Genomic DNA, 26,124 nt, shown 5'->3' on the forward strand with positions numbered 1-26,124 from the left:
GGTTTCTTTTTCTTTTAAACTTAGCCAAACTTGTTTCCAGAAAAAAAATTCAGTAGCAGTGGAAATAGTTCAATCCTGTAGAGGTTTAAGGAAAGGACTCTTAAGGATGACAGCACTAATGCTAAAGTAAGGTGATTCTGTCCCCATCTCCGAGGGAACATTTGGCAATGTCTGTGTACATTTTTGGTGGCTGTCACTGGGGGAGGGGGAGCTATTGGTGTCTAGTGGATAGAGATCAGGGTGCTGCTTACCACTCTGCAAGGCACAGGACAGCTTTCTGCCAATAAAGACCCAGCCAGCCCCAAAGGTCAATGTTACTGAGGCTGAGAAACCCCGGGTTACAGCAGTACGGAAACAACACCTCTGTAGACCACTGTTGCGAAAGCATTTTTATGTGATAGTTTTTCAAACCACCATTCTACTTAATAAACTGTAAGTCAGAAGCTATGGCAATAGAAGCATTGAGCACTCTCATCTGTGATACCAGATTAAGTCCCCAAACAGTTCTCCTTGTGAATAAATCAGTACCCAATGGAATAAGGTGAATTTTAAATTAACTGCCAAGAAAAAGTCTCAGATACTTGATACTACAAGGATCCAGAAACTTACAGGTGAATTTGTTACAGGGCACCCTCTCCTCCCACATCTGCACCCGTGTCCTGGGGATGACACTTATTCTTTCCTTTAAATATAACCAATACTCAGTGATTTTTCATATCAAGGAAAACTTTTTTACTTTAGAAGTTTAGTACATAAAAGAGGATATGAAAATGTTTGTTTGATACACATCATCCAAAATTAAAAAATGTTAACATTATGATTTTTGCTTCAAACACACACACATTTATAGATCTGTGTATACCCATATAGAGCTGCCAGTATCTGTGTTTGTGTTCATGTGTGTACATGAAGTTCCTTTTGTTCTCCTCTATCAGGATTTAAAGGCATTCTTCCTCTTATAGTTTTCTATTTTGCAACATACATGTATAGCTAAATAATCTACAGTTTTGTCTTATGTATTGTTTAAAAATTATATAAATGCTATGTGAGTATATAGCCTTCTGGAGAGTTTTCTTTTATTAAACAGTATAATTCTGATATCTATGTGGATACAGAAGAATCTAGTTTATTCCTTTAATCTGCTATATAGTTTGCCAATCTATAAACAAATTGGTTTATTTATCTACATCTTGTTTGACAAATATTTGCTTTTGCCCCAACTGTGTGCTTCTATCAATAATGGTGCAATGAGCATCGTATGTATGTTGCCTTGTGAACGTGTGAAAGGATCTCTTAGTGCAAATATGCTACATTTGCAGAGTTGCTCAGTCACAATGCATATGCCTTTTCAACTGTGCAGGAAGATAGTGTCAATCTGTAGTCTGAACAAGTTGTAGAAACTGCAATCCAGTCCCACAAAGCCCAGACAATGTAAGACTTTCTATGTCTCATTTGGTATTATCAGGATTTTGATTTTTATAAATCTAATAGTGTACAATGGCATTGTATTATTTGAAATTGTCTTTCATAATTACTAGTATCTTTCTGTGAATTTATTGGCTATTCATACTTCCATTTCTATGAAATGTTGTTTCATGTTCTATACCAATTTTTCTATTGGGTCTTCTTTTAATTTAAAAGCATTCTTTATGTATCCATAATCTCTTTGTTCTATGTGCTGTGAATATATTCTTCCAGATTATTAACTTTATATGTGGTAGCTTTCATTATAAATTTTTTTTTTTTTTTTTTTTTTTTGGAGACAAAGCCTCAAGCTATCCCCCCTGGGTAGAGTGCCATGGCATCACACTCACAGCAACCTCCAACTCCTGGGCTCAAGCGAGTCTCCTGCCTCTGCCTCCCAAGTAGCTGGGACTACAGGCGCCCGCCACCACACCTGGCCCTTTTTTGGTTGCAGCCATCATTGTTGTTTGGCGGGCCAAGGCTGGGGATTTGAACCCGCCACCTTAGGTGTATGTGGCTGGCGCCTTAGCCATCATTATAAAATTTAAAAAAAATTTTATGTGGCCAAAGTTCTCAACCATTTCCTATATGAGCTCTGATCCAGGTACATTTTTTTTTTCTTTTTTTTTGGTAGAGATAGAGTCTCACTTTACCACCCTTGGTAGAGTGCCATGGTGTCACACAGCTCACAGCAATCTCCAACTCCTGGGCTTAGGCAATTCTCTTGCTTTAGCCTCCCAAATAGCGGGACTACAGGTGCCCACCACAACGCCTGGCTATTTTGTTGTTGTTGTTGTTGCAGTTTGGCTGGAGCTGGGTTTGAACCTGCCACCCTCAGTGTATGGGGCCGGCGCCCTACCCACTGAGCCACAGGTACTGCCCAGGATACATTTTTTTATATGACTTGAGTTCGTCAAAGAATACATGAAATGGAATAATCAATAAGCCTTAGTTTTCTAAAATGAAGCAAAAGAGTCACAACCTAGCCAAAATTTCATAACACAATCCAATAAATATTTTGTCACTAACCAAACTATCACAGAAATATCATATCTTAATATTAATTGACCAATAGTCTTGCTGACCACCTAACACTTTACAACATACTACATGGTGCTTTCAAAACTAGCTCAAAAAACCACACTAAAAAGTGAGCTCTCTCCCCCTTCACCCAACAGGTCCTGCTCAGCATCCAGGAAACTGAAGTATCTATGGAAAGTGATTACATCCTTTTGGGTTGTGCTTCAACTACATAGTAGAATAATAATAATAATGATGATAGCTTTTTGGGAATACTCGAGTGGGCAGTCAGAAATATCGGCAACAAATATGGCAACTATCCAGTAAAGAAGTGGACATGGTCAGGGTCAAGATCACCATGAATGCCCAGAAAGGAGCTGTTAGCACTGAAGGACAGACAAAGCACTGCCTGGGTGGCTCAGAGTGGCATTCCCTTTAATTCCATTCTATGGAGATTGTAGAGGTGGGTGTCCCAACCACTGGAGAGAGCACAGCTTTCTTTTACTCTGGTTTACTTTCATTGAGAGACAAAATCCAAAATCAGAAAGTCTTTTGAAAACTTGCCAGTTTACCTTCTAAATTACTCTAGAACCAAAGCTGATTTTACCATCAGGGAAGAAAATACCACAGGTCAAAAAAAGAAAATAAGAAACTAAATGAAAAGAAAAAGAAAAAAACTGGCAATTGTAAAAAGCTGCAATTAAATACATATTTCATCAAAAAAATTTAAAAAAAGAAAAGAAAAAGAAATTCACTAGGTCAGTTTTATCAAGAGATATAAAGTTGGCATTAAGTACCAGGGACCAAATTTCAACTTCTTATCTGATTTCCCAAACCTAAACTCTCAAAACCATGAAGGAAATAAGTAACATCTTAAATCAGCAAAAGAGGACAAAGCAAATTTTGAGAAAAAAATTTGATGGAAAATATGAATATGTATCATCTTTCTTCTATACTACAATAATAAACTGGGTATACCTTATTCAGATACACTTCTGCTCTGTTTTGTGAGAGGGACGTTTTATTCATTTGATTCTACACCCTTTCCCTTCTCCAAGAACACCTCCTTGGCTGGGCATGGTGGCTTATGCCTATAATCCTAGCACTCTGGAAGGCCAATATGGGTGGATTGCTTGAGTTCAGGAGTTCAAGACCAGCCTGAGCAAGAGTGAGACCCTGTCTCTAAAAAGTAGCCAGGTGTTGTGGCCAGCGCCTATAGTCCCAGCTAATCAGGAGGCTTAGGCAAGAGGAATGCTTGAGCCCAAGAGTTTGTGGTTGCTGTGAGCTATGATTCCATGGCAACGAAATGAGACCCTGTCTCAAACAAACAAAAAAACAAAAAAATCTCCTTTATCAGCAGAGTGAAAGCAAAATTAAATAGATCTCAGTGTGAACAAACGCAATCTGAAACAAATTATCACTCAATCAGCATCTAAATCTTCACCATGACTATGTCTATAAGGCTTTAAGAATAAAGGAGACATTGTGGGATAACTGCTATTGGCATATCATTCTAAAATGCTCCATAATATCCCATGACAGACTTCCTGCTTCAAGAGCTGGTGGTGTGTACCTCAGCAACATGACAAGGTCTGCATCACTTGAAAGGCGCACCAATCCTGGGGTCCCTTCAGTTCGGATAAATTGGATCTTCTCCCTGTTAAGCAAAGAAACAGCTCAAGATATGTGTGGCCAACTTTTGGGACATAACTTAGTGGTAAAACACAGTTTTCATAATGATCACTGTACTTTTGGTACCCATTATGCGGCAGCTGTGTGATACCCTGGGAATACGTGTTCGCACATATCCAAGATAGACATGTCTTTGCCTTCCAGGAGAACCTTGTGAGCATTAACATGTCTCAGTTCTAACCACAGGAAAAATAAGGTTTTTATTGCTTTAACCATTTTGCCACCCTACTACTACCACAAGTAGCACACCATCCAACCAGTGAAACCCAGACTCTGCTTTGAGTTAAAGTTGACTGTGGGCCTGACTCTAAGCATCAGGCTTAGGCTGATCCTCTGCTATTCCAAAAAGAGATCATGTGGGGATAGTCGCCATTTTCCCGAATGTGCACCTTTAAGTTACGAGTGACGAGCTGATTTCTAAGTGGAAGTAGATAGCATCTATGCATTATGTATTCAAAATAAAAGCACGTGGCTTTTTTAAATAAGGGAAAACCTGAAACACTTTAAGTTACAATAGTTGGTGAAACAGATTATGTGTACACCTGTGTAAATGTGTGCATACACGGACACACCAAACACAACCAAGTGGGGTTTTTCTACTTTGATTTTATTATGTGATAACACCAGTTCTTTCTTTTTATTTAGTAAATTATCTTCATGTTACTATTTTTAATTTGTTATATGATGAGGATTTTAATAAAATTTTTCCCAGTTGGCTTCCCTCATTTACATCACGTGCAGTACACCATATTAATTTGTACAAGAGGAGGAAAAATAAAAACATAGACCACGGTACTAAAACCTTTTGATTTGATGAGAACATAGAGGCCAATACCAAAACGCAATTTTACTCTGAATGTGAAGGACAATATATTCTGACTACTGAATAGTGAAATAAAATATCAGTCACTGATATATAAGTATTTGTTTAGCTCTTACCTACAAAGCATCTCCTTTTTCTATCTGATGTTTTCATAAAGCCTCTCTGCATTTTCCATTTCCAAATTCCAAACTCTTTTATTAAGATTGCTTACAGACTTGAAGGCAATGAGGTAGTAGGCAAGGATTCATGTTCAGATGAAAAATTCCCTAATGCTTAGAAAAGTCAACTGATTTTCCCTTCCCCACACAGCTCACAAGGCATGATAAACAGATTTCAGTTCTCAGTGTCTTATGGCCAGATGCCTTTATATAATATAAAGCATCTACTCTTCAGTATTCAACACATGTTATTTTCTGTCTTTTATTGCCAGTAGCTAACTACTATTGAGAAATAAGTGGCAGACGTATAAGCACAGAAATTGCTCAGAGGCCAGCCTCTCTGCTTATGGTGATTTCAGCTTGAAGCCTGGAGCCAGGCAGAACATTACCCTTTAAGTGTTGAAATCATGTCTGAAGCAGGTGATGGAAACCAACGCCCATTATCTGGTGAATGGTTTTTGATAAGAGATAACATGTGGGTTTAAAAAAGCTAAATTAAAGAAAAGTTCTCCTGGAGAAAAATGAACAATAACTCAACCAAAGAAGTACTCTTAGAAGAGTCAGTAAGGATACGCTTTGATCTTAAAAAACCAAAAGCTATCTCCCACAAATATGCAGTTATCTCCTTAGTCTATCACCACAGTGAATCCAGGCAAACAGAACAAAACCAAAAAACAAACTGGCTGAGCACTCTCCTCTACTTCCTACGGAACGGGCTGGGTGATGGTGAAGATAGCAGGCTCTGGATTGTGGCCTGCTGGTTTCCTGTGAATAAGAAAAACATCATAGCTTCCTGAGTCATGAGGATAACAGGGTGAGGAAAGGAAAGGGTGAAGGCACAGAGGACATATGCCAACTGGGAAAATGGTCACCTCTTTCCAGATATTAAACTCCAAGGCAGTGAAGGTAACTGGTCTGATTCTTCAAGTGACAACACATACCAGAGGCAGGCTGGGACTAGTCTTCTACCAGGCCAACCAATTTATCACTGAGACAAGCTATGGGTCATATACTCACGGGAAAAGACACTGGAATGTGTTGTCTGACAGACATCACACCACTAAGTACTTTCTTATCCTGATATTTATTCTTTCAGCAAACATTTTCTGAGTACCTACTATGTGCCAGGCATGATACCAATACACACTGGGAATCCAATAGTCCCCTTTGAGGAGTTAATGGTGCAGTGGAAGAGAGAAAGGCAATGGGAGAGTCCAGTATTATGTGAAAATATTTCAATTCTTCTGTTCACTGAACTGAGTTCTGTCTAGGCCTATACCTGCTCTTAGTCTAGACAGTCTTCTACAAAGTCCTTCACATAGACACAAAGGAGGCAATGGCTTAGTGACCATCAAGACAGCAGATTAAGGATGAAGAGGGCGATAAGTCAGCAGACATCCTTAGAAATGTCACCAACCTTTTCTGAGAAAAAGAAAAGGAACTGCTTCTTGGTTATCAGATATTTGTCCACTGCTCTATAGACCAATGTTTCTCAAACTGGTGTCCTCGGTTACTAGAAAGATGTAGAAATAGGCTAGAGTTCTGCAAGAATTTTTAGATTTTGTGTTTTCACTTTGATGATCAAAGCAGCCAAAATGATATAAGCATATTTGGGATAATAAATGACACTTATGACTGAATATTGCCAGATGACCTTGTGTTCTATGCCTGCCTTTACAAGATAGTTGGTGCCAAAGGATTAGAGAGGACTTTTAAAATGGTGAGCAGGCCTGGCTGCCCTTAGCTCAGCAGGACCTTGACGTGATAATAATATGATAACAACAGGCCCTGTCTGCTACTCACGCACAATTCTCTTACCAATTAAAAAGATAAAACTTATCTGTTACAGGATTATTTGCATCATGAAAATGATCAAGTGAGGTCAGGTAATGTCTATACAAATTGTCACAGGCTAATGAGAAAACAAAAGAAAAGGATTTAAGAAGCAAATTATACATTTATACTAAATAAAGCATAAAATATGTCCTGGCTTTTTTTTTTTTTTAATTGAGACAGTCTCACTTTGTTACCCTCAGTAGGGTGCTGAGGCATTGTAGCTCATAGCCACCTCAAATTCTTGGGCTCTAGTGATTCTCTTGCCTCAGCCTTCTGAGTAGCTGGGCTATAGGCACCTGCCACAATGCCTGGCTATTTTTGTTTTGTTTTGTTTTGTTTTAGAAGGCCTGGGCCAGGTTCGAACCCACCAGCCCTGGAACACGCCCAGTCATGTTCTGGCTTATTCTAAGAGCCAAAGCTTTGCGATAGTTTGCAAATAGAAAAGGAGTGGTAAAATCCACTCATCCCCAGGGCATATTCAATGTTAGGGTTTGCAATTTTTTTTGGTACTGTATTTGAGGATACATCATTAAATGAATTGGTTTATCAAAATAATGCATCAGTAGATAAAAAGATTTTTGTTAAGAAGGAAAAATGAGGGCTATAATAATGCACAGGATACACATGTAGACTATTAGATGCAAAATCAAAAGAATCAAGTTAAATGCAAGCGAAACAAAAAGTACAAATGTATCTTGCCACTGGCAAAGGTTTCAATATTGGTGATTTGGCTTCTGACTAGCAAAACCTTCTCACATTGATGGCATTAATAAAATGTTCTTAATTGTTTTCATTTTTATTTAATCTTTATATCATTTGGTTTCATAGTTCATAAATCCTGTAAGCAAAAGAAATTTATACATACTTTATATTTGTACACATTTAAGCTACTTTAAAATAAAGGGGATTAAAGCCAACATAATGGATATACAGTATTCCTTTTCCTTTTAGAATGGAATTACAGATGTGGCTTCCATGAATTTTCATCAGTCCAGTCAGGGTTTGCAATAAAGAAAACAAGTGTGTGAAATGTTGTTAAAGTTATATCTGACCATGAATAGAGGAATGTTTGAAAATTACTTTAATACAATTATTCAAGTTTAGTTTATGTAGAGTTAGAGGGACTCTGTGATAATCTTCTAATTTATTTCCTTACTGCCTCCTCTTTAATAAAGAAATTCCATTCAATTTTAATGGTGTATAATGAAGATTGTCATTGGGCCCTCTCTGCGTGGGTAGGTTTCTCCCTGTGTGGGTAGGTTTCTCCCTGTGTGGGTAGGTTTCTCCCTGTGTGCCCCTCAGAGTGCATCCCAGCCCTTTCACTCCTGGCCAAGGAGACACAACTTAAATTGCTTTTGAAACATGAATTTCTTGAGGGCAAAAGCCCTTCCTCCTTTATCTACGTGTTGTCAGAGTACCAAGCACTGTGCTGTGCACACAATAGGTGCTTAGTAAAACACAAACCAGGCATGCAATCAAATAAGGCCAAAATAACTGATTTGACTACTAACAACTTCTCTAAGAGTACAATGCTTGGAATAAACAATCTGGTTAGTTATTATTTTTTTCTTTTCTCTCTTTTTTTAATACTTTATATTTGTACACATTTAAGCTTCTTTAAAATAAAGGTGTTTTTTTTTTTTTTTTTTGGGTTTTTTTTTTTTTTTTTTGGCAGAGAAATAAGAGAATTAGAAAGCAGGCAACAGATTATTTACAGAATCCACTGGAGGGATTCTGCAAAGGGTAGGAGATTGAGGTAAAGAGGCAATCTCTTACCATGACAACTCACAACTGTTTAGAACAAGATGCTAAACCGAGCAGTGACAACCTCAGAAAAAAGTCCCCGAGGAGTGCTGCCTCCCCGATGCTACCACATACGCCTTTGCAACCACTTCCTCCAGGGCACAGAATCACCCCAGAAGATTAAATCTAGCAGAAGATCATCTGAGGACAATGAGCGTCTCAAGACTGAATTCCCACAGAAAACATTCTCACTGAAACCACTCAACGTTTTGGTGAAGTTAAAGAAGGGCACGTGCTCACAAACAGCCAGAAGCAGCAACACTGGCAACCGCAAACTGGATTACAGACTCTGCACGTCCGGGTTCCTGAGACACTGCTCAACGGCACATTCACAGACACATGTTTTTTAAAACTGTCTTCAGGCAGTTCTAGAGAAGTGACTTCCCTAAGGGTATAATGTCCAGAAAGGAAAATCAGCATTCGTACTCTTTGAGTCAGAGGGCAGTGTGTGACAGGAGGGATAGAACCAAGCGGCCAGTACAAAGTGTAATTTTCCTTTTCATCTCCCATTAAATAGGCTAGATTTGGACATTTAAGTCCATTATAGTCATGTGATTTATAGGCCATGAAAAAATGAAATGAATTAGCAACACATTTAAGGGCAAAATTCGCCATAAATGGATATAAATGATCTCCACGATAAGAACGTAGAGAGCTACTTAACTCTCTTTGCTTGTTACCTCCCCTTAGCTTGCAGTCCACAGCACAGTAAGCACTCACTAATTTTAAACTGCTGGCTGCAGTGGCTCAGGCCTGTAATCCTACCACTCTACAAAGTCCAGCCAAGTGAGCTGGACTTGAGCTTCCAGGTTCGAGATCAGCCTGAGCAAGAGTGAGCCTCTGTCTCTACTAAAAATAGAAAAACTAGTTGGGTGCTGTAGCAGGTGCATATCGTCCCAGCTACTCAGGAGGCTGAGGCAGGAGGATTGCTTGAGTTCAGGAGTTTGTTTGCTGTAAGCTATGACTCCTCAGCACTCTACCCAGAGTGACTGAGTGAGGCTCTGTCTCAAAACAAAGAAATAAACTATTGAGTATATTATTAGATAGATCCTATAATTATTTATTCCTTTCTCAACAGACAGTCTGATCTATTGAAAAGAGAATCAAACTAGATTTCTGGTGACCCAACTCCTTTTACTACTCCTGTTGTTGGCAAGTTGATTTAGAATGTATTAACATATTAACATAGAGGGGATGCTTATTTTTGTTGGCTTTGTAAAAAATGCTTGTGATTCACTAATAACTAGGCAATTTATTTAAATATGTATAAAAATAAAAGTTTATTATAAAACATTTTGTGCTATCATAAATAATTTATTGCTTTCTATGATTTTAGAAATGGATTTATTATTCTTTTGGGTTTGGGGAAAGGACTGGAACTCAATTCAGTACTGACATTTTGCTTTGGACCATAGAAAATCCATGTCTAAATGAGCTACTGAAGAAAAATGATATTTTACTAAACTGTCTTTTTGATAAATGGAACAGAATATAGCAAAAATCAACAATAAAACAGATATACCTAAAACATGGTTATTCCTTGTGTAAGAAAATAGTTTTGAAAATCATGATTGAACTACTTATTAGCAAAAAAACACAATGTTTTGGAGAAATATCCAGTGGATGATTATGTAATTTGGGAAATCTTTCAAAGCTATAGTAGAGAATTATATGGAAAAAGTTTAACAAAGTCCTGGGTTTGATACTTTACAAAGAATTAGGCTAATTTTTGCTATTAGTGCTCTTGCATTGGGCCTTTTTAACCCAAAGTACTTTATATTTATTATCTCATTTAATCTTTCAAAGGACTCTACAAGATAGAAATTCCATCCCCATTTTACAGATGAGAATAACAACTTGAAGGTTGTTAAAAGTTTCATTCTGGGGTGGCACCTGTGGCTCAGTGAGTAGGGTGCCAGCCCCATATACCTAGCGTGGCGGGTTCAAACCAGCCCCTGCCTAACTGCTACAAAAAAAAAGTTTCATTCTATTCCTTGCAAGTAAATGCAGAGACAGAATCAAAACTAGGTCTCTCAGACCCCAAATCTGAACTCTTAAGATCTATACTCAATTACTTTCTAAGAACTATTACTGCCAATCTCCCAATGAGAGCCAGAGTCTTCTAATAGGACTGTGACCATTACTATATGGGGCTGATAAATTATTTTAATAAAGTACCTTAAAGAATTCGATTATTATTCCTATGTAAATGGTACATGGGAAAATAATAGTTCCAGTCCAAGTTTTCTGTTATTAATTTGGTACAACAAAGATCAGAAGCTTGGGCCAGACATCTAAGCGAGCAGTAAACAAATTAGGAGAGGACTAAGGGAGACAGCAAGGCAAGTCTTAACAGGAAGATGCATACGGATTAGCAGAAGTAAATTCTGCTGTTTTGACCAAGTAGTTCAAATGTTAACTGAGATTAACATTTCCAGCCAAATATTAAAATGTAGAAAAATTCATTTGCCACAAAGCTGGATGAGAAATAGATTAGAAAGTTTCAACACTGGCATTTGTTTTTGGTAAGTGAGCTTTTTAACACTTTAACTTTTTATTTCATAAAATCCTATGTTATAGGATAATTTAAAAATGGGCAGTTATTTTTAAAATAAAAAAATTAAGAGTAAAATTAAAGCGTCACAAAATTCCAGGGCTCTTTAAATAGGATGACTGAAGGAAATACAAGATCCAAGCCCGCATTTGCTTCTCAGGATTATGAACCCCGAGACATGTATCTGTTGGCCTTTTGTGGCTCACAATTGTATTGATTTATTACTAATAGAAATCATGAAATGGTCTGATTTACCCAGAAGGAAAAAAGTATCACAGATCATTTTCTCATGGCAAGGGAATTGATATAGGAAACCCTCCAAGAAGGAATCAGCCTGTGGCCTAAAGTGATATCATTGATGGACAGGGAAAAGCTGGATTAGTATGAAACAGATTTCCTGGCTGGACCTAATAACCACATAAATGGGGAAATGAGATCTCAACTCTTAACTCAGGCTCATAGCCTTTCTCATAATACATGTTGTGAATACATCAATACCAAAAATTTTATTGAGTTTATATGTGTTATATTCACCTATATAATATTGTTAAAATGTAGTTTGTCAGCTTTTATTTTAATGTCACAGCAAAAAAGCATCTTAGTATGACTACTGTCTTTCAAGGAGAACCATACTAGGATATAATAATCCAAAAAGGACACCACCCATTTGACAGATTTGGATGTTGATTTTTCTAACCAGGGAAATAAATCTCTTTTGAGATTTAATTTTTTTTTTTTTTTTTTTTTTTGTCTCACTTTGTCCCTCTCTGTAGAATGCCATAGCGTCTTAGTTCACAGCAATGTCTAACTCTTGTCTCAGCCTCCCGAGTAGCTGGGACTATAGGTGCCTGCCACAATGCCTGGTTATTTTGAGAGATGGGGTCTTGCTCTGGCTCAGGCTGGTGTTGAACCTGTGAGCTCAGGCAATCCTCCCACTTTGGCCTTCCAGAGTGCTGGGATTACAGGCGTGAGCCACTGCATCTGGCCAAGATTTTAAAACCATTAAAAAGAGGACAACAACATTTGCACAACAGATGAAGTTATAGGGAGCAGTGACTTAAATGCAGCAGCTGAAAGTGGAAGCCATAGCCCATCGCACAGACAAGCACAGTCACTCTCCAGGAAAAGATACACAAGTGGAGTCTCATGAAAGGGAAAGCTATATATGGACACAAACTAAATAAACTGCTTACTCTCCTCTGCTTTATGAGGAATCACAAGCAAAACAGGAAAAACACAAATCTGTTTAAATCTCCCAAGAGCCACCACTTATTTCCTCATTATAGTGAGGGAAGAATAAGAAGGGGTATTTCTCTTAAGTGGCTGTGCCATGGATAAGGAAGAACCCACACAGAGCTCTGCTGGTATTAGGAACTCTTGTTCCAGATACGAACGTCAGGTCCACAGTTGCCTCTGGCACAGAGATTACCCAGTGGCTCTGTACCATGCATAAGTCTGTTATCAAAAAGATCTCTGAAGTACGAGATTAAAGAACCTCCACTGGTTCCCTGTCCTGCGTTTATGGGAATGCTCTATACAATGCAGTTTTTAATTATAAGAAACAGAATGTTCTCTGAGATATACAAACTTCCCCTTTATAATGTTATGATAAGCAAAATGCTTAACTACCAAATGGATTTCAGAAAATGAAAGTGCAGTGTGACACGCTCTGGGTAAGAGAAATGGCATTATCTCATCAATTCAAGTTCCTGCTTCCTTCTACGTGCTGTAACTACCTCTGCTTTTCATGGTCAAATTCTGTAAAGAGGTTTTAAAAAGTGTTAACAGATGGAAGCATATTTCAAAGCCTATCAAGTAATTCCTTAATCATAGATCGCCAGGTGGGATCAATGTTAGAAGAAAGCTTATGCTGAGGCCGCTGGGCGTCACTAAAAAGTAGAAATCTTTAGCAGTCTTTAGAGACTTTTGAGACTTTAAAAAGGAGCATGAAAAACAAAAACCAAACTAAAAGCTCCCATATGGGGCCTGGTGCTTTTCCCTCTGTGAGGATCTGTTAAGGTTGTGTCAAGTCATTAAAGAGTAATGACAGATGCCCTGTTCAGGTAGATTAAAGCATCAAATGGTGGGGATTTAAATAGATTACTTGCTTTAAATAATAATGTGGAGTGTGAAAAACTGCCTGAGTTTCCTCTTTCTTGTTCTTTTTTGTGGGGGGGTGGTGTACAATGGGAGGAGCAGACATTGACTAGGGGTGTGTGTGTGCCCCTGTGTGAGACAAGGCTGGAAGTGACAGAAGAGAGAGAAAATAGAGTTCTTCTTACTTCGTGATTAGCAAAAGGAAAAATTTGTTTGTTCATCTGCCTGGCTTTGAGGTCTAGAATCTCTAAAATATCTAATTAGTCCACTGAGGAGCTCATTTTGCAATTTTATTAACTAAAATGTCTTATGTAATATTCTCCAGGGGGCCATAAATTACTACTGAGTCACTGTCACAATAGACAAACATACAAAATCCTCAACTGTATAATTTTTTTTGTAATTGAGAACAGAATGCTTATGTCAGGGAATGCTTATGTCGTAACCCTGGCGTTAGATGTTAACCATGTGAAACTGGGATTTCTGTATAAGCAAGGTTTGTTTATAGGGTCTTACTTGAAATTTTATAAAGCTTTCACCTTTAAAGAGTTTAGGAGGCAATGACAACTTCAAAGATGTGAGACTGAGAGCACATTTGGTAATTTATTTTCAAATCAGCAACTATGTGTTTATATACATTTATATTTGCTATGTGCAAAGTGAGGTATTCGAGCAGTTAAGGAGAAATAATGATGAGTTGGATAAGATCTCTATCTGCAAGGATCTCATAATGTAACCAGAAAATAATGCATGAGCATTCAAAACATCAAATCATAGCGCAAAAGTCAAGTGGTCAACAGAGTGCAAAGAACAATTTGATTACATAATTAATCATCAAATTAGTGTCTAGGCCAGAGGTTACCACACCTGGCTATGCCATCAGAATTATATGGAGAGGTTTTTTTTTTTTTTTTAGTTTTTCATTGCCACATGACAAGTTTTATTATGGGTTAATAGGCGAGTACATATGATTAGGTTACTTTTTTTTGCATTTGTAAAGTCCAAAGTCTGGGTTGTAGTTGAATCCTTCACCCAGGAAGTGTGCCATATACTTGCACATTATACCTGTCAGGTGGAACTTACTGAGCCCCCTTCCCCCTCCCCCTTCCTGAATTTTGTGTTTTTCTCTCAGGTGGGCCTAAAGTTTTTGGTCTACTATTTTCAGATTAGTAGTGAGTACATGGGATGCTTGCTTTTCCATTCTTGAGATACTCTACTTAGGAGATTATTCTCCAAATCCATCCAGGTAAATACAAAAGATGCAAAGTCTCCTTTTTTTTTTTTTATGGTTGAGTAGTCTATGGCATATATATGCCACAGTTTATTAATCCATTCATGGTTTGATAGGCACTTGGGTTGTTTCTACATTTTGTGATTGTGAATAGAGCTACTGTAAGCATTCGAGTGCAGATGTCTTTGTGGCAAAATGATCCTTTTCTTCTGGCAAGATTTCTAGTAATGGGTTTGCAGGGTCAAAAGGGAGGTCTACTTTTAGCTCTTTGAGGATTCTCCATACTTCTTTCCAAAAGGGCTGTATTAGTCTGCAATCCCAGTGCATCAGTGTAACCATCTCTCCACACCCACACCAGAATCTGCAGCCATGGGATCTTGTGATGTGGGCTATTCTCATGGCTGTCAGGTGATATCTCAAAGTGGTTTTGATTTGCATTTCTCTGATAATTAGGGAGGATGAAGAGCATTTTTTTCATGTGTTTGTTGGCCATTTGTCTGTCTTCTTAGGGAAAGGTCCTGTTCATGTTGCTTGCCTGCTTACTGATGGGATTGTTTGCTCTTTTCCTGATGATTTGCTCGAGTTCATTGTATATTCTGGTCACTAGCCCTTTGTGCCACTGGTAACATGTGAATATCTTCTCCTTTTCTCAAGGTTGTTTCTTTGCTTTGCTGATTGTATCCTTACCTCTGCAGAAGCTTTCTAACTTGGTCAGGTCCCATTTGTTTATTTTTATTGTTGCTACAGTTGCTGAAGGGGCCTTCTTCATAAATTCTTTCCCAAGGCTGATATCATGAAAAGTTTTTCCCACATTTTTTCTCTAGGGTTTTTATCATTTCATGTCTTAGATTTAAATCTTTAATCTAACGTGAGTTAATTTTTATAGGTGGTGAGAGGTATAGGTCTAGATTCACCTTTTACACGTGGCTGCCCAGTTTTATATGGAAAAGTTTTTAAAAATAGTGTATGAGTTCTACCCTAGACCTCTTGAAGTATATTTTGAGGCAGGGTGTAGGAGAATAGGAGTTCTAATTTCAGAGAAAAGAGAGAAGCTGGAAGAGACAAGATTTGGTATTTTATATTTTATAAAGTTCCTCAGGTGATCTTGATGATCACAAGATCACAGTTTGATCCACAGTTTGGCATAACAAAGTGAATCAGTATTTAAGAGTCACTGCTGCGGGCTAGGATGGTTCCATTGTGCAAATATACTTGTGCCAGTAATGGTGACATCCAAGGCCAACTGGGCATTGGATGGAGATGTTCAGTGGAAACTCTCCTTTTCCCATCCCTATGGATGCCTAGCACATTGAGATTAGGAAATACTAGGCTAGATCATAAGAGTTAAGAGTCCACAGTGGAGTTGAAAGATTTCAAGGTGGGGGAGTTTGCACTGGGTTTTAAAGGAAAAATCCTTCTTGTCAAACTGAAAAAAGAAAAGCTTGCCAGGGAAGAGCAACAGCATGTATTCAGGAAAGCAAAACTGGGCTTGAAGTGTGATGCACTGAAGAGTTGTTTAGAAGATAGGTTCATGCAGGGGAATGCTAGACTGTAGAGAGGATCAGATTCTTTACTCAGGTTTCACCCTATTTTTATTATGGAAATATGTGAATACCAAGTCTAGGACTGTACAAATCTCAATCCAATACACTCTTACTTTTGCTTACTCAAGCTACACTCAAAAAGTTAATGTCTTATTATTTTCATTATAATCTGCATATCTATAATGCTCTTTGGCTTAAATTCTTGTTTCTTTTTCATATTTCTTATTTAAAGAGGGTTTTAGGTTGTTTTGTTGATCTTATTCAATCTTATACTTAATCAAGAGAAGCCAGGACTACAATGACCTAGTGCTGATGATATAAAGTATCTGCGTACAAGATGCCTTTATAAAAACTGCCAGAAAGAATGAGTGAATTTTCAGAACAGTTATCAGTGTTATTAAGATTTACTGGTTGGACTTCCAAAGCTTGAACCAAATACCAATATATGTTTACCTGAGTGAGTGATTCCTGGTAAGATCAGGTTGACGTTCCTGTAGAATTTCGAAGATATTGGGTTGACGCAGAAATGCAACAATCTTGTCATTGTAAGCTGAAAAAACCAGAAGATAATTTTTGGAAAAGCTATCATTAGTTTTGTGCATATGTTTTTTTGGTTAATATTCTTTATACTCAAAGTCCTCTTTTAGAGCTAGACTGTTACTACCATGACAGATGATTACATTCCAATTTGTGTCTAACCTGCTATGCGATGATTAGACTTAGACCTGTTACGTGTGGCTTGCTTAAGCATTCTTATTAAATTGATGAGCCATATTTATAATCAAATGGCAAAATAAGATGATCACCAACAAGGATCTAGATCTTGACGGTCTCAAGCTGACCAAAATCAACCTCACAGAAATTATAATGTCACAAATGGAAAACCATCTTCTAATTAAAGATCAGTCAGCCAACAAGATAAAAAAACAGAACCAGAGTTCACAAAATGCAATGGTTGTCAGCAACAGCTATGACCAAAATGCAGAGAACAAACTATTTTTGAATTCTGTATGAAAATAAACACCATCAAGCCACAAGTTGCTCTTCACCAAACCAACTATGCCAACAGCTATAACACAAGCAACATAGTTAACTATGTATAAAATGTCAAGCAAACTGTTAGACCTCAGATTTCTTCTTATCCAGTAATCAAACTTCTTTAATTTATATTGCATTGCATTTCATTTAAATTTTTTCTTTTTTAAGAAAAATTTTTGAAGCAAAAACAGACAAATGGAGAGCTACTGTAATTGAAGAGGGAGCTTTGTATGGTCTCCCACTGGTTTGGCCCCTCCACCTGTCCATTAATCTACTTCAATGACATCATTTTAATAACAACCCAAGTCATTTTTTTAGGCCTACATGTCTACATTCATTTATTTTTATTTTACGATTTGGGAGGCTCTAGCCAACTTCTCTTTGTTACAAAAATCCTTAAGAATGTGCTGTTATTGCTTATTTATTTTGTGAGCCTACTACAGATTCACAAACCATTTAAATTCTGTCTCAATCTTAAATATACACTAACTATATGTACATCCAAATGCTTAACTGATAATGATTGCATAATATATTACCTTACGAAATTATTTTTCCTTAACTTCAATTATCTCATATGATAACTTTACTCAGGAAAGGTGGAGGAGTATTATAAAAATCTCATCCTCTAGGATTTTATAAGACAGAAATCCTTGGAGACTCAAGTCTCTGAGATTTTGTTGTAAATTTCATAAGGATAATGCAGCGACTTTTCACAACAGGACAACAAGTATCAGGCAGACAACAGGGAAGTCTCACTCAGCAGACATGGTAGAAACCACAGTGTGAAGGCATAGGTAACACTTTCTGGGAAGGGGTGACATACCCACTGGCACCATGTCCTGGTACTGTGGCCTACTGACTGTATTGAACGTACTGGATGGCCTGGGAAGAACCGGTGGTCCTGCATGTCGAGAATCTTCTCCGACCTGCAAAGTAAGCATCATTTGTCTTCTGCACCAAGAACCAGAGCACTCTCTATCAGTGTTTTGAACCAAGTTGTTCAAAATACTTAATGAGTATGGTGAAGTAGCACCTGAGCGGAATAGACACCAGCAGGGAGCTGAAGCAGGAGTCTCAGTTCCCAAAGGCCTTGCTTCAGTGGCTAAATGGGCGGGAAGGGCAGCGGAGTCTACATCCCTGAGGGGGTGCTGGGGCAGTGACAATTGACCAAGTGGCACGAAATTAGTTCACTGTGTTTATCATTATCAGGCTGTAGTACTAAAGAGCAGACCTGTTGATTGGGAATCACTTCTGTACTGACAGAACACAAAGAGAAGAACTGAGTGGCCCAAAATGTATTGGAGCAGGGCCAGGATATTCCTTCTGCTCGCCAACGCAGGCCAGGGAATTCCCTGGCTCAGCAGAGGAAGGGTTGAAGAGCCGCAATCTTTGTGTGGGGTTCTGATTTAATGTCTTGCCTCCTTGGGAGCAATTTTACATGCCTATTAAGGCACCCAGCACAACAGCTCTTTCTGGTTTGGGCCTCCCACACCACGGAGCTAATAGCAGCAGGTGTGAAGGAGCTAAAGAGGGTTGTCCTAAACTGAATTATTTATTGTCCCTAGTATAGTTTTAGAAACTCACAAACACAGACAGATAACCAAAAATGCCCATCAATATTCTTATCGGAGAACTCTGTAACATTGCTTTAGCTTCTGTTTTACCATTTCTTCCATATTACAGAAATCTTTCTAAGATAGTAATGGCAGAGCGGTAGAAGAGAAGTGTAAGAGAGTAAGAAGACAAAAGGAAAAATAGCATGCTGTCCCGGATTTAGGCGCTGGTACTTTAAAAATAGAGCTTCTCCTCCCACTCACAGCCATTTCATATTGCATCAGTGAGGTGTATGCTGAGGATTCTTTCAAAGGCTCTAATGCTACAAGTATCTCCCCACCCGCCACTGCTTGCGTGTCCTTCAAGAATGCTCTCACTCATTCTTCAAAGTGTCATTCAAACAGCCCCTCCCTGACGAAGGCTTCCCTTCCCTTCAAGCTGGAGTTACATGCCACCTCCTCCAAGCTCCCATAGCACTCGGCGTATATTTTTAAAGCAGTTGCCATTGTGAACAGTTCATATTATTTGTCAATTATACCTCAATGAAACTGAAAAGAAAAAAATGAAAAAAAAAGTTATTAAAGTATATTATCTAAAAAAGTCATGAAAGTATCTTTTTCTTTCCCAACTATAAGAAAGAAAAGCTTATAAAGCATTTTTCACTTTGTTCTTGTTCATTTGTCACATCTTCACATTTCCTCTTCTTGTTAAGAACACAGGAAATGTGGTTACGTATTTGCATCCCTCACAATATTAACAATTATGTTTCTACCTCATATTAGTCGACGTTAAGTAGATGTTAATTTCTCAGGTGGAAGAGATACCAATACCTCTTCTGATTGGAATATTTGCTGAATGAATATAAGATGGTAGCTGGAAATATTATGTAAGTCTTACCCTGCTTCTCTTGAGTTATTGGACTGGAGGAATGAATTCAGACACTTTTGGGGGAAACTCAATCATTAACTAACTACACATTGTTTGTCAAAGACTTACTCATTTCCACGTGCCAATATATGCTTTCCCTCCTGTCAGTATGTTGTCATGTATCATCATTTCTTAGGAAAGTCAAAAGTCTTCTCCAAGAGACCTCACTCCTTGAAACCAGACCATGAGACAGTGGCAATCTGCCTGATGGGTAGGGCTCCAGGACGTGAATGCTCCCAACCGCTGTGTCAGAAAGGACATTCCCCTGAAAGGCTTAACAATGCTGTGGCTCAAAGCCACGTCTAGGTGGAGTTCTCTCTCTGCCACTGCCCAATTTCCATTGAAAGGAGGAAAAGTCTTAAGGTACCCCCTTCAGGTCCCTCTCCCACAATAGGCTACTACTAGAACATGAAAGTAATTGAAGTTCTAAGGTCGAAAGCAAATGCAAGTATAGCTATCAGTCTCATGCGTGTTCTCCTAGAAATACAGTCCTGACTAGACCAAATAATCAGCTTCATATTGTCGAGTCATGACAAGGCAAGTGGCTAAAGTGGCCTATCCATGAGATAAAGTCAGACAGAGTCCTAATTATGCTACATGTCACACGCACAAGGTCCAAAGGTGAGAGGTCTGTTCTGCTTTTAAGATGGACACTGTTAGCGTCATCCAGTTCACCATCAGCAAGCTAAGGTTTTATTAGATACTCATAAAACATAAATATTTGTGTGCATACCTCATCCTGCAATAGATTTCTTTATCATTTTTATATGAGCTTCTCATGTAAATTCTTCTCTATCTGCACTCACGACCAGCAAACACACGATGCCTTTAGAGCAAGCATGGAACTCATGAGGGGAAATTCCAAGAGTGGAATTTTGATGAATCAAATTCAGTTATTTATTGCATTCATAATTTTTTCTTATAAGAGAAGCTGCAAAAATATTTGACCTATAATATTTTATTGAAAACATGATATGCACATGGTCAAAGAAAAGGCATGCAGGAAATAATCGTAATTCTATTTGTCTAAGGGAATCTTTGGAAACAGTGTACGTTAAACAATGATAAACATTCAAACCATAAACTCATGTTAAGGAGAAGAAAACTTGACCTAAAACATTCCTTTTATTTAAGCTGCTGAAGGAAAAAGTGAAACAAGAAGAAAGTTGTTTTGGGGGTTAGGATCTTAGAGGGCCCCCCTGTGGTTACCACGGATCACTGCAAACTGACAAAGAACAGCACAGCAGTTCTCAGTAATTCTCAGTTCAGCCCATCTTCTCCAGGCACTTAGAGTGCATAAATCAACTCTCTCAGTTACAGCTTAATTTTAAAGAATACTAGGAAGGATTCCACAACCCCATAGCCTTGGAAAAAAATTTAATGTGATCCAGGAAAACTCAATTAAGACATTCTTCCCTATATTTAACCACGTTTTCAACTACTGAAAGTTACATTCATTTCTTCTTCTGAGGCTGTCACTGGGTGTGCAAAAGGGTTAATCATAGCATATTATCAATCCCTGCTCATCTTCCTCTGAGTTTATTCATATGTCCTACCTTTTAAGTTTGCAAGTTAGGCTATTCGTATTTCCAGAGAAGCCCTGCCATCATCCCAATGCTTTTTAGCCTTCAAATGATAGTCTCTAAATAAACTAAAAAAGAAAGAGACAGAGAGGGGGAGGAGGGGGAGAGAGAGAGGGGGAGAGAGAGAGAGAGAGAGAGAGAGAAAGAAAAGCCAACCCGACTCCACAAACCACCACACCGCAGGAGCTGCTACTGACCAGCAGGTCAGTCCCTAACCCAAAGACTCACCTCACCCGCGCTGTGGCTGCGCTGCCTGGTCAGGTGTTGCCGATGAACCAGCGCACTGGTGGGTCTGCTGCTCTGAAGAGGGAGCCGGGGGTCGATGAAGGTGGTGGTGCGGGAGTTGTGGTCGACAAAGAATGCCTAGGACACAACCCACTGAATCAATTGTCAGTACATGCCAGCTACATGTCCCTAGGGGACCTGTAATGTCACGCAGTCAGGAAGAGACTTAAAAATTCCCCCAATTTTCAATCTTTTGGGGGATTTTTCCTTAGCCCCTTTGGCTAGATTAAAACAGGTTAGACCCAGAATGAGGAGAGCGAGGAGGAACATTACAAATACCTGGTTTTAGGAAATACTCTTAAGAGTTTGTCATCAAAGATATAATCTGAGAAGGAAGCCATAAAAATGGACATTTGGGCTTCTCTTAACTGATGCCCTTTAAGCTCTCACTATCACATATGGTTATTACAAAGGTCACCTGAAATTTCCAATACTACCGACTTTTCTTTCTCTTTTCTTTCTATGCAGTCTCCAGTTCCATTTTTCTCATGGTGGGGTCCTCTATTTGTCCCCTCCCAGCCTGAATACCACCGTACTTTCTCAGGGCTTAATCTTGCACCCATAAAGACCAGTCATTTTTCAGTTGCTTCATATCTCTACTATCTTTATTCATGTAACTGGCCCCTTACTATAAGAATCTTGTTTCTAAACACTTCAATCCAAAGCCTCTAAAAGCTATCTATCCATTGTCTACAGAAAAAACTTCTCAACTCTTTGGTCACCTTTTCACCACTCTTTTCAAAGCTTCCTACTTATCCTGCTAGTTTAGTTCTACCCATGACACACCTATACGAACTCATCACAGGCTGACTATAACTTTGGGAAGGTCATTTAAGTTCTTTGAGCTCTAGATTTCTTATAGAAACACATCACCCTCATTCATATAAACATTTCTCCCCTGTAATGTATTACAAGGGTGGAAACCATGTCTCATGTTTACTGCAGAATCCCTGGTGACATGAGATCATGAGCATAAACCATTTAGCTCAATGCTGTAATGAGGATCGAAGATAGTGTAGAAAAGCATTTTTCTTTTGTTTAATTCTAAACTACACAAGTGCTACTTATCATCAGGGCCAAATGCTGTTGTAAGTCTTCAAAATAAAATTCACTCAAGGTTAATAATGAAATCCATTATCTCAAGTACAACTAGTAATTGTAGGTTTTCCATGATCAGATGAAGTTAATTATGTTATTCAAGATAAAAGAGACTACTAAGGAGAGCCAGGAGAATCAGTATCTATAAATCAAGTGTCCAGGCACATGACGTATGCCATATAACCTAAGCAAAAAAGAACGGCCTTTCCAAACTGATGGAGCTCAGTTAACAAATTATATTAAAGACAAGGGATTAATACCTCTAGACATATCCTAGAAGAAGATAGTATACTGATACCTCTTAAAAAAACACATTAAAACAAAATGTTTCTGCATTTTGTACATAATCAGTTTATAGATAATCAGGAAATGGAGCAAAATATTTTATAAGTAGGTCCCAGATAAAAAATTTTACATCTTTATTATAAAGAGAAGACTTTAAGATTAAGCAATGAATGAATCACAAAACAAAGAAAGAAAAATGGACAGAACAAGAATCTTTCCCAGTCCCTTCTCTTAATACTCAATTTTCAGGTGCAAAAACTAGAGGAAATGGAGATTTTGTGTAAGATTTTTGCCCTCAGCCTCATATCCTGTATAATGTTCCCTCTTTCACAGTCTGTCAAATGAAACATCTTTCTTCCCAATCTCATAAAAAGTACATCTGTGATAAAATCCACATACTTATATTAACTGGCTCTGGCACCAAAAGTCACACTGGTCCCATTTGACTGGGACTTCTAATATACTTGCCCATTATTTCTGCTACTATTCAAATGTCATAAAATAGGAATTATTTTTACAAATGGATATGGTTAATACCATAATCAACTATATATCCTCTTTATGTCAATTAAGATTAACAAAATTTTATTACTAATATAATAACATAAACCATGTTGTTTAAGGGAAAGACGAAGAGTACTAAAATACAATTGCCTTTTTTTCCCCCGGTGACAGAGTTTCACTTTGTTGCCCCCTGGTAGCATACACAGCTCACTGCTAACTCTTGGGCTCAAGGGCTCAAACAATTCTCTTGCCTCAGCCTCCCCAATAGCTAGAACTACAGGCTCCTGCCATATGCCTTTTTTTTTTTTTTTTAAGAGACGGGGTCTTGTTCTAGCTCAGGCTGGTCTCAAACCTGTAAGCTCAGTCTACCTGCCTTGGCCTCCCAGAGTGCTAGAATTACAGGCATGAGCCACCGTGCCCAGTCTGAATTGACTATTTTATTGTACCTAATTTCTTAAGAATGTTTTCAAGGGATGGGTGGCAGCCATTAGAGGTACAATGATGCACTTGTAATTATAAGGACAAATGGGTGTCCACATCTAGGTCAGCTGCGGTTTGCAAGAAATATCACAGCCTAATTAATGTGCTATCGAGAGGCTTACCTAAAATCCATTCTTTAAATAACTATACTACAAATCCTTTGAGAGTAGGGACTCTTTCTTATTCACTCTGTTATCCCCAATAGTTTTTAGAGCTGTGCCTAACCCTGACCCTAACCATTTAACCCTCATTTAAAAGTAAATGAGAAGTGTGTGTGTGTGTGTCTCTGTGTGTCTGTCTGTGTGTATTAGTGTTAGGTAAAGGGAGGGAAGCTAAAGACCATAAAACCACAAATAGGAAAGAAGGTTTCAAACAAATCCCACTGTAGATAGGAATAAAGTACCATGTTAAAACTTGAGAAGCAGGAGGCAAAGTAATGATTAAATGCTTGGGATCTAGAAAAAGACAAGCCTGGTTCTGACCTCTGGCTCTGCCACTTACCAGTGATATAACCTGAGGCAAACTACTTAAAACTTTTTCTTTCTTTATTATTATTATTTTTTACTTAAAACTTTTAAGTCTCAGTTTCTGTTCTGTTAAATGAGGATAATAACATCTACATTAAAGGAAGGCTAAATGAGATGGTTCATATAAATTTTTGAACACAGTGCCCATGACACCACAAATGTGAATTACTATTATTGTCACGAGTAATAGTTAGCCTCCCAAAACGTTTTCCTTAAGGATCATAATGTTTCTTGCTACAGTCTATACACAGGCCTAAGGTTCCAAAGAATGGAGACCCAGTGAAAATGATGCTTCCCAGGCTTATGGTAGATATGTGCAGCCAAGACTCAGTTCTGCCCAATGAGATGCAAAATATGGCACTTCTAGGAAATTTCCCTGCAAGGGACAGATGATCTTTCCTTCTGTCCTGATTTCTGAAACAAAGATGTACTAGCTGGAGCTCCAGCAGCCATGAAGCCGTGGAGATGAAAGATGGCGGAGCAGAAAGTTAGAAGGAGCCAGGGACTCTCACAACTTGATGAACTACCTGATAAACCTTAGATCATCTACCTCTGGACTTTTTTTGGTTGTTGTTTTACTTCTTTATGTGAGAAAGTACCATCTTGTGTGTTAACTTTGTTTTCCATCACAATCCAGCCAAACCAAATCCTAACTGGTAACACAAGTCTTCAAATCATAGAAGAAACACAGTCTCTCTAAAATTGAAGCCAGAAACCAGCATTACACATAGATATGTTCATTATTTAATAATAACAATACCTCATTGTCATTCTCCTTTAACACTTGGAGTGACAACTCCTGATGAGTGAAACGTATAGTTGGGAACTTATAAAGCTGGGATTTGGACCCATAAATCAGTCTGAATCCAAAGCCCAATAAGTAATTCCTCTTTCTCCACCTCTCTTCTTTTCATATATCTTTTCTCTTTTTCCATTCTGCTTTCTGCCTACCATCTTACCCTTTTTATGTTCTTCCCACTCATATCACACTTCAAATCATACCTGATTTTAGAAAAGCATTGAAGCATGATCAAAATAGGCTGACAATAACAGGCACTCACAGCACTTAGCCTCACCATTGTTTTGACACTGATCCCAGCGGCATACTCTACATTCTCTGCACAGCCACAGGTGGGGAATAGGTGTATCTATCCCACAGGAGCTCCATTTCAGAGTCACAGAGAATGTATATTGTTTACACAAGCTTTTTAAGACTGCCAAATACTTGGGGGCAAAGTTCTCGATTAAGACCTCCATCAAAGCCACACAGCTAGAGCACTACCAGAAGACAGGATTTCTAAGAAGCAATCCCTTGAGCTGTATGTGGGCTGTGCTCCAGGCCACTGTGCCACCCTGGACAGGTTTCCTTGGTGCTTTGCTTTATCCATGTAAAAGGGACATCTCAGGTCACAGACCAGCTGTGAAAAGAAAATTCTAAAAGAAAGAGGAGAGGATAGTACAGATTCTAGGCTTGTCGTTTCTACTTGTGACACACATATCAATTATGTCAGGAAAGTGGATCACTTTCCCACAGGAAATGCTAACTAGTTCAAGCCAGTAAGGAAGTTGACCTAGCACTTTTTTTCTAATTGGGTCAGTTTTATGACACAATTTTTTA

At 38.4% G+C, this 26,124-nt stretch overlaps 1 protein-coding gene across 2 annotated transcripts in view; it reads right to left on the bottom strand.

The window, feature by feature from the left end:
• HECW2 (HECT, C2 and WW domain containing E3 ubiquitin protein ligase 2) overlaps window positions 1–26,124 on the bottom strand; it is a 130,170-nt gene that overhangs the window by 54,184 nt on the left and 49,862 nt on the right. For both annotated transcript variants that reach the window (XM_023516935.1, XM_023516936.1), the window contains 4 exons: window positions 21,556–21,690; window positions 18,087–18,189; window positions 16,676–16,772; window positions 4,058–4,141 (listed from right to left, as the gene is read on the bottom strand). In XM_023516935.1, coding sequence (XP_023372703.1) covers window positions 4,058–4,141; window positions 16,676–16,772; window positions 18,087–18,189; window positions 21,556–21,690 — 419 coding nt within the window. The remainder of the gene's footprint in view (window positions 1–4,057; window positions 4,142–16,675; window positions 16,773–18,086; window positions 18,190–21,555; window positions 21,691–26,124) is intronic.

The sequence above is a fragment of the Otolemur garnettii genome, unplaced genomic scaffold (genome assembly GCF_000181295.1).
Source record: "Otolemur garnettii isolate 467f Iridium unplaced genomic scaffold, OtoGar3 scaffold00100, whole genome shotgun sequence".
NCBI classification, from domain to species: Eukaryota; Metazoa; Chordata; class Mammalia; order Primates; family Galagidae; genus Otolemur; species Otolemur garnettii.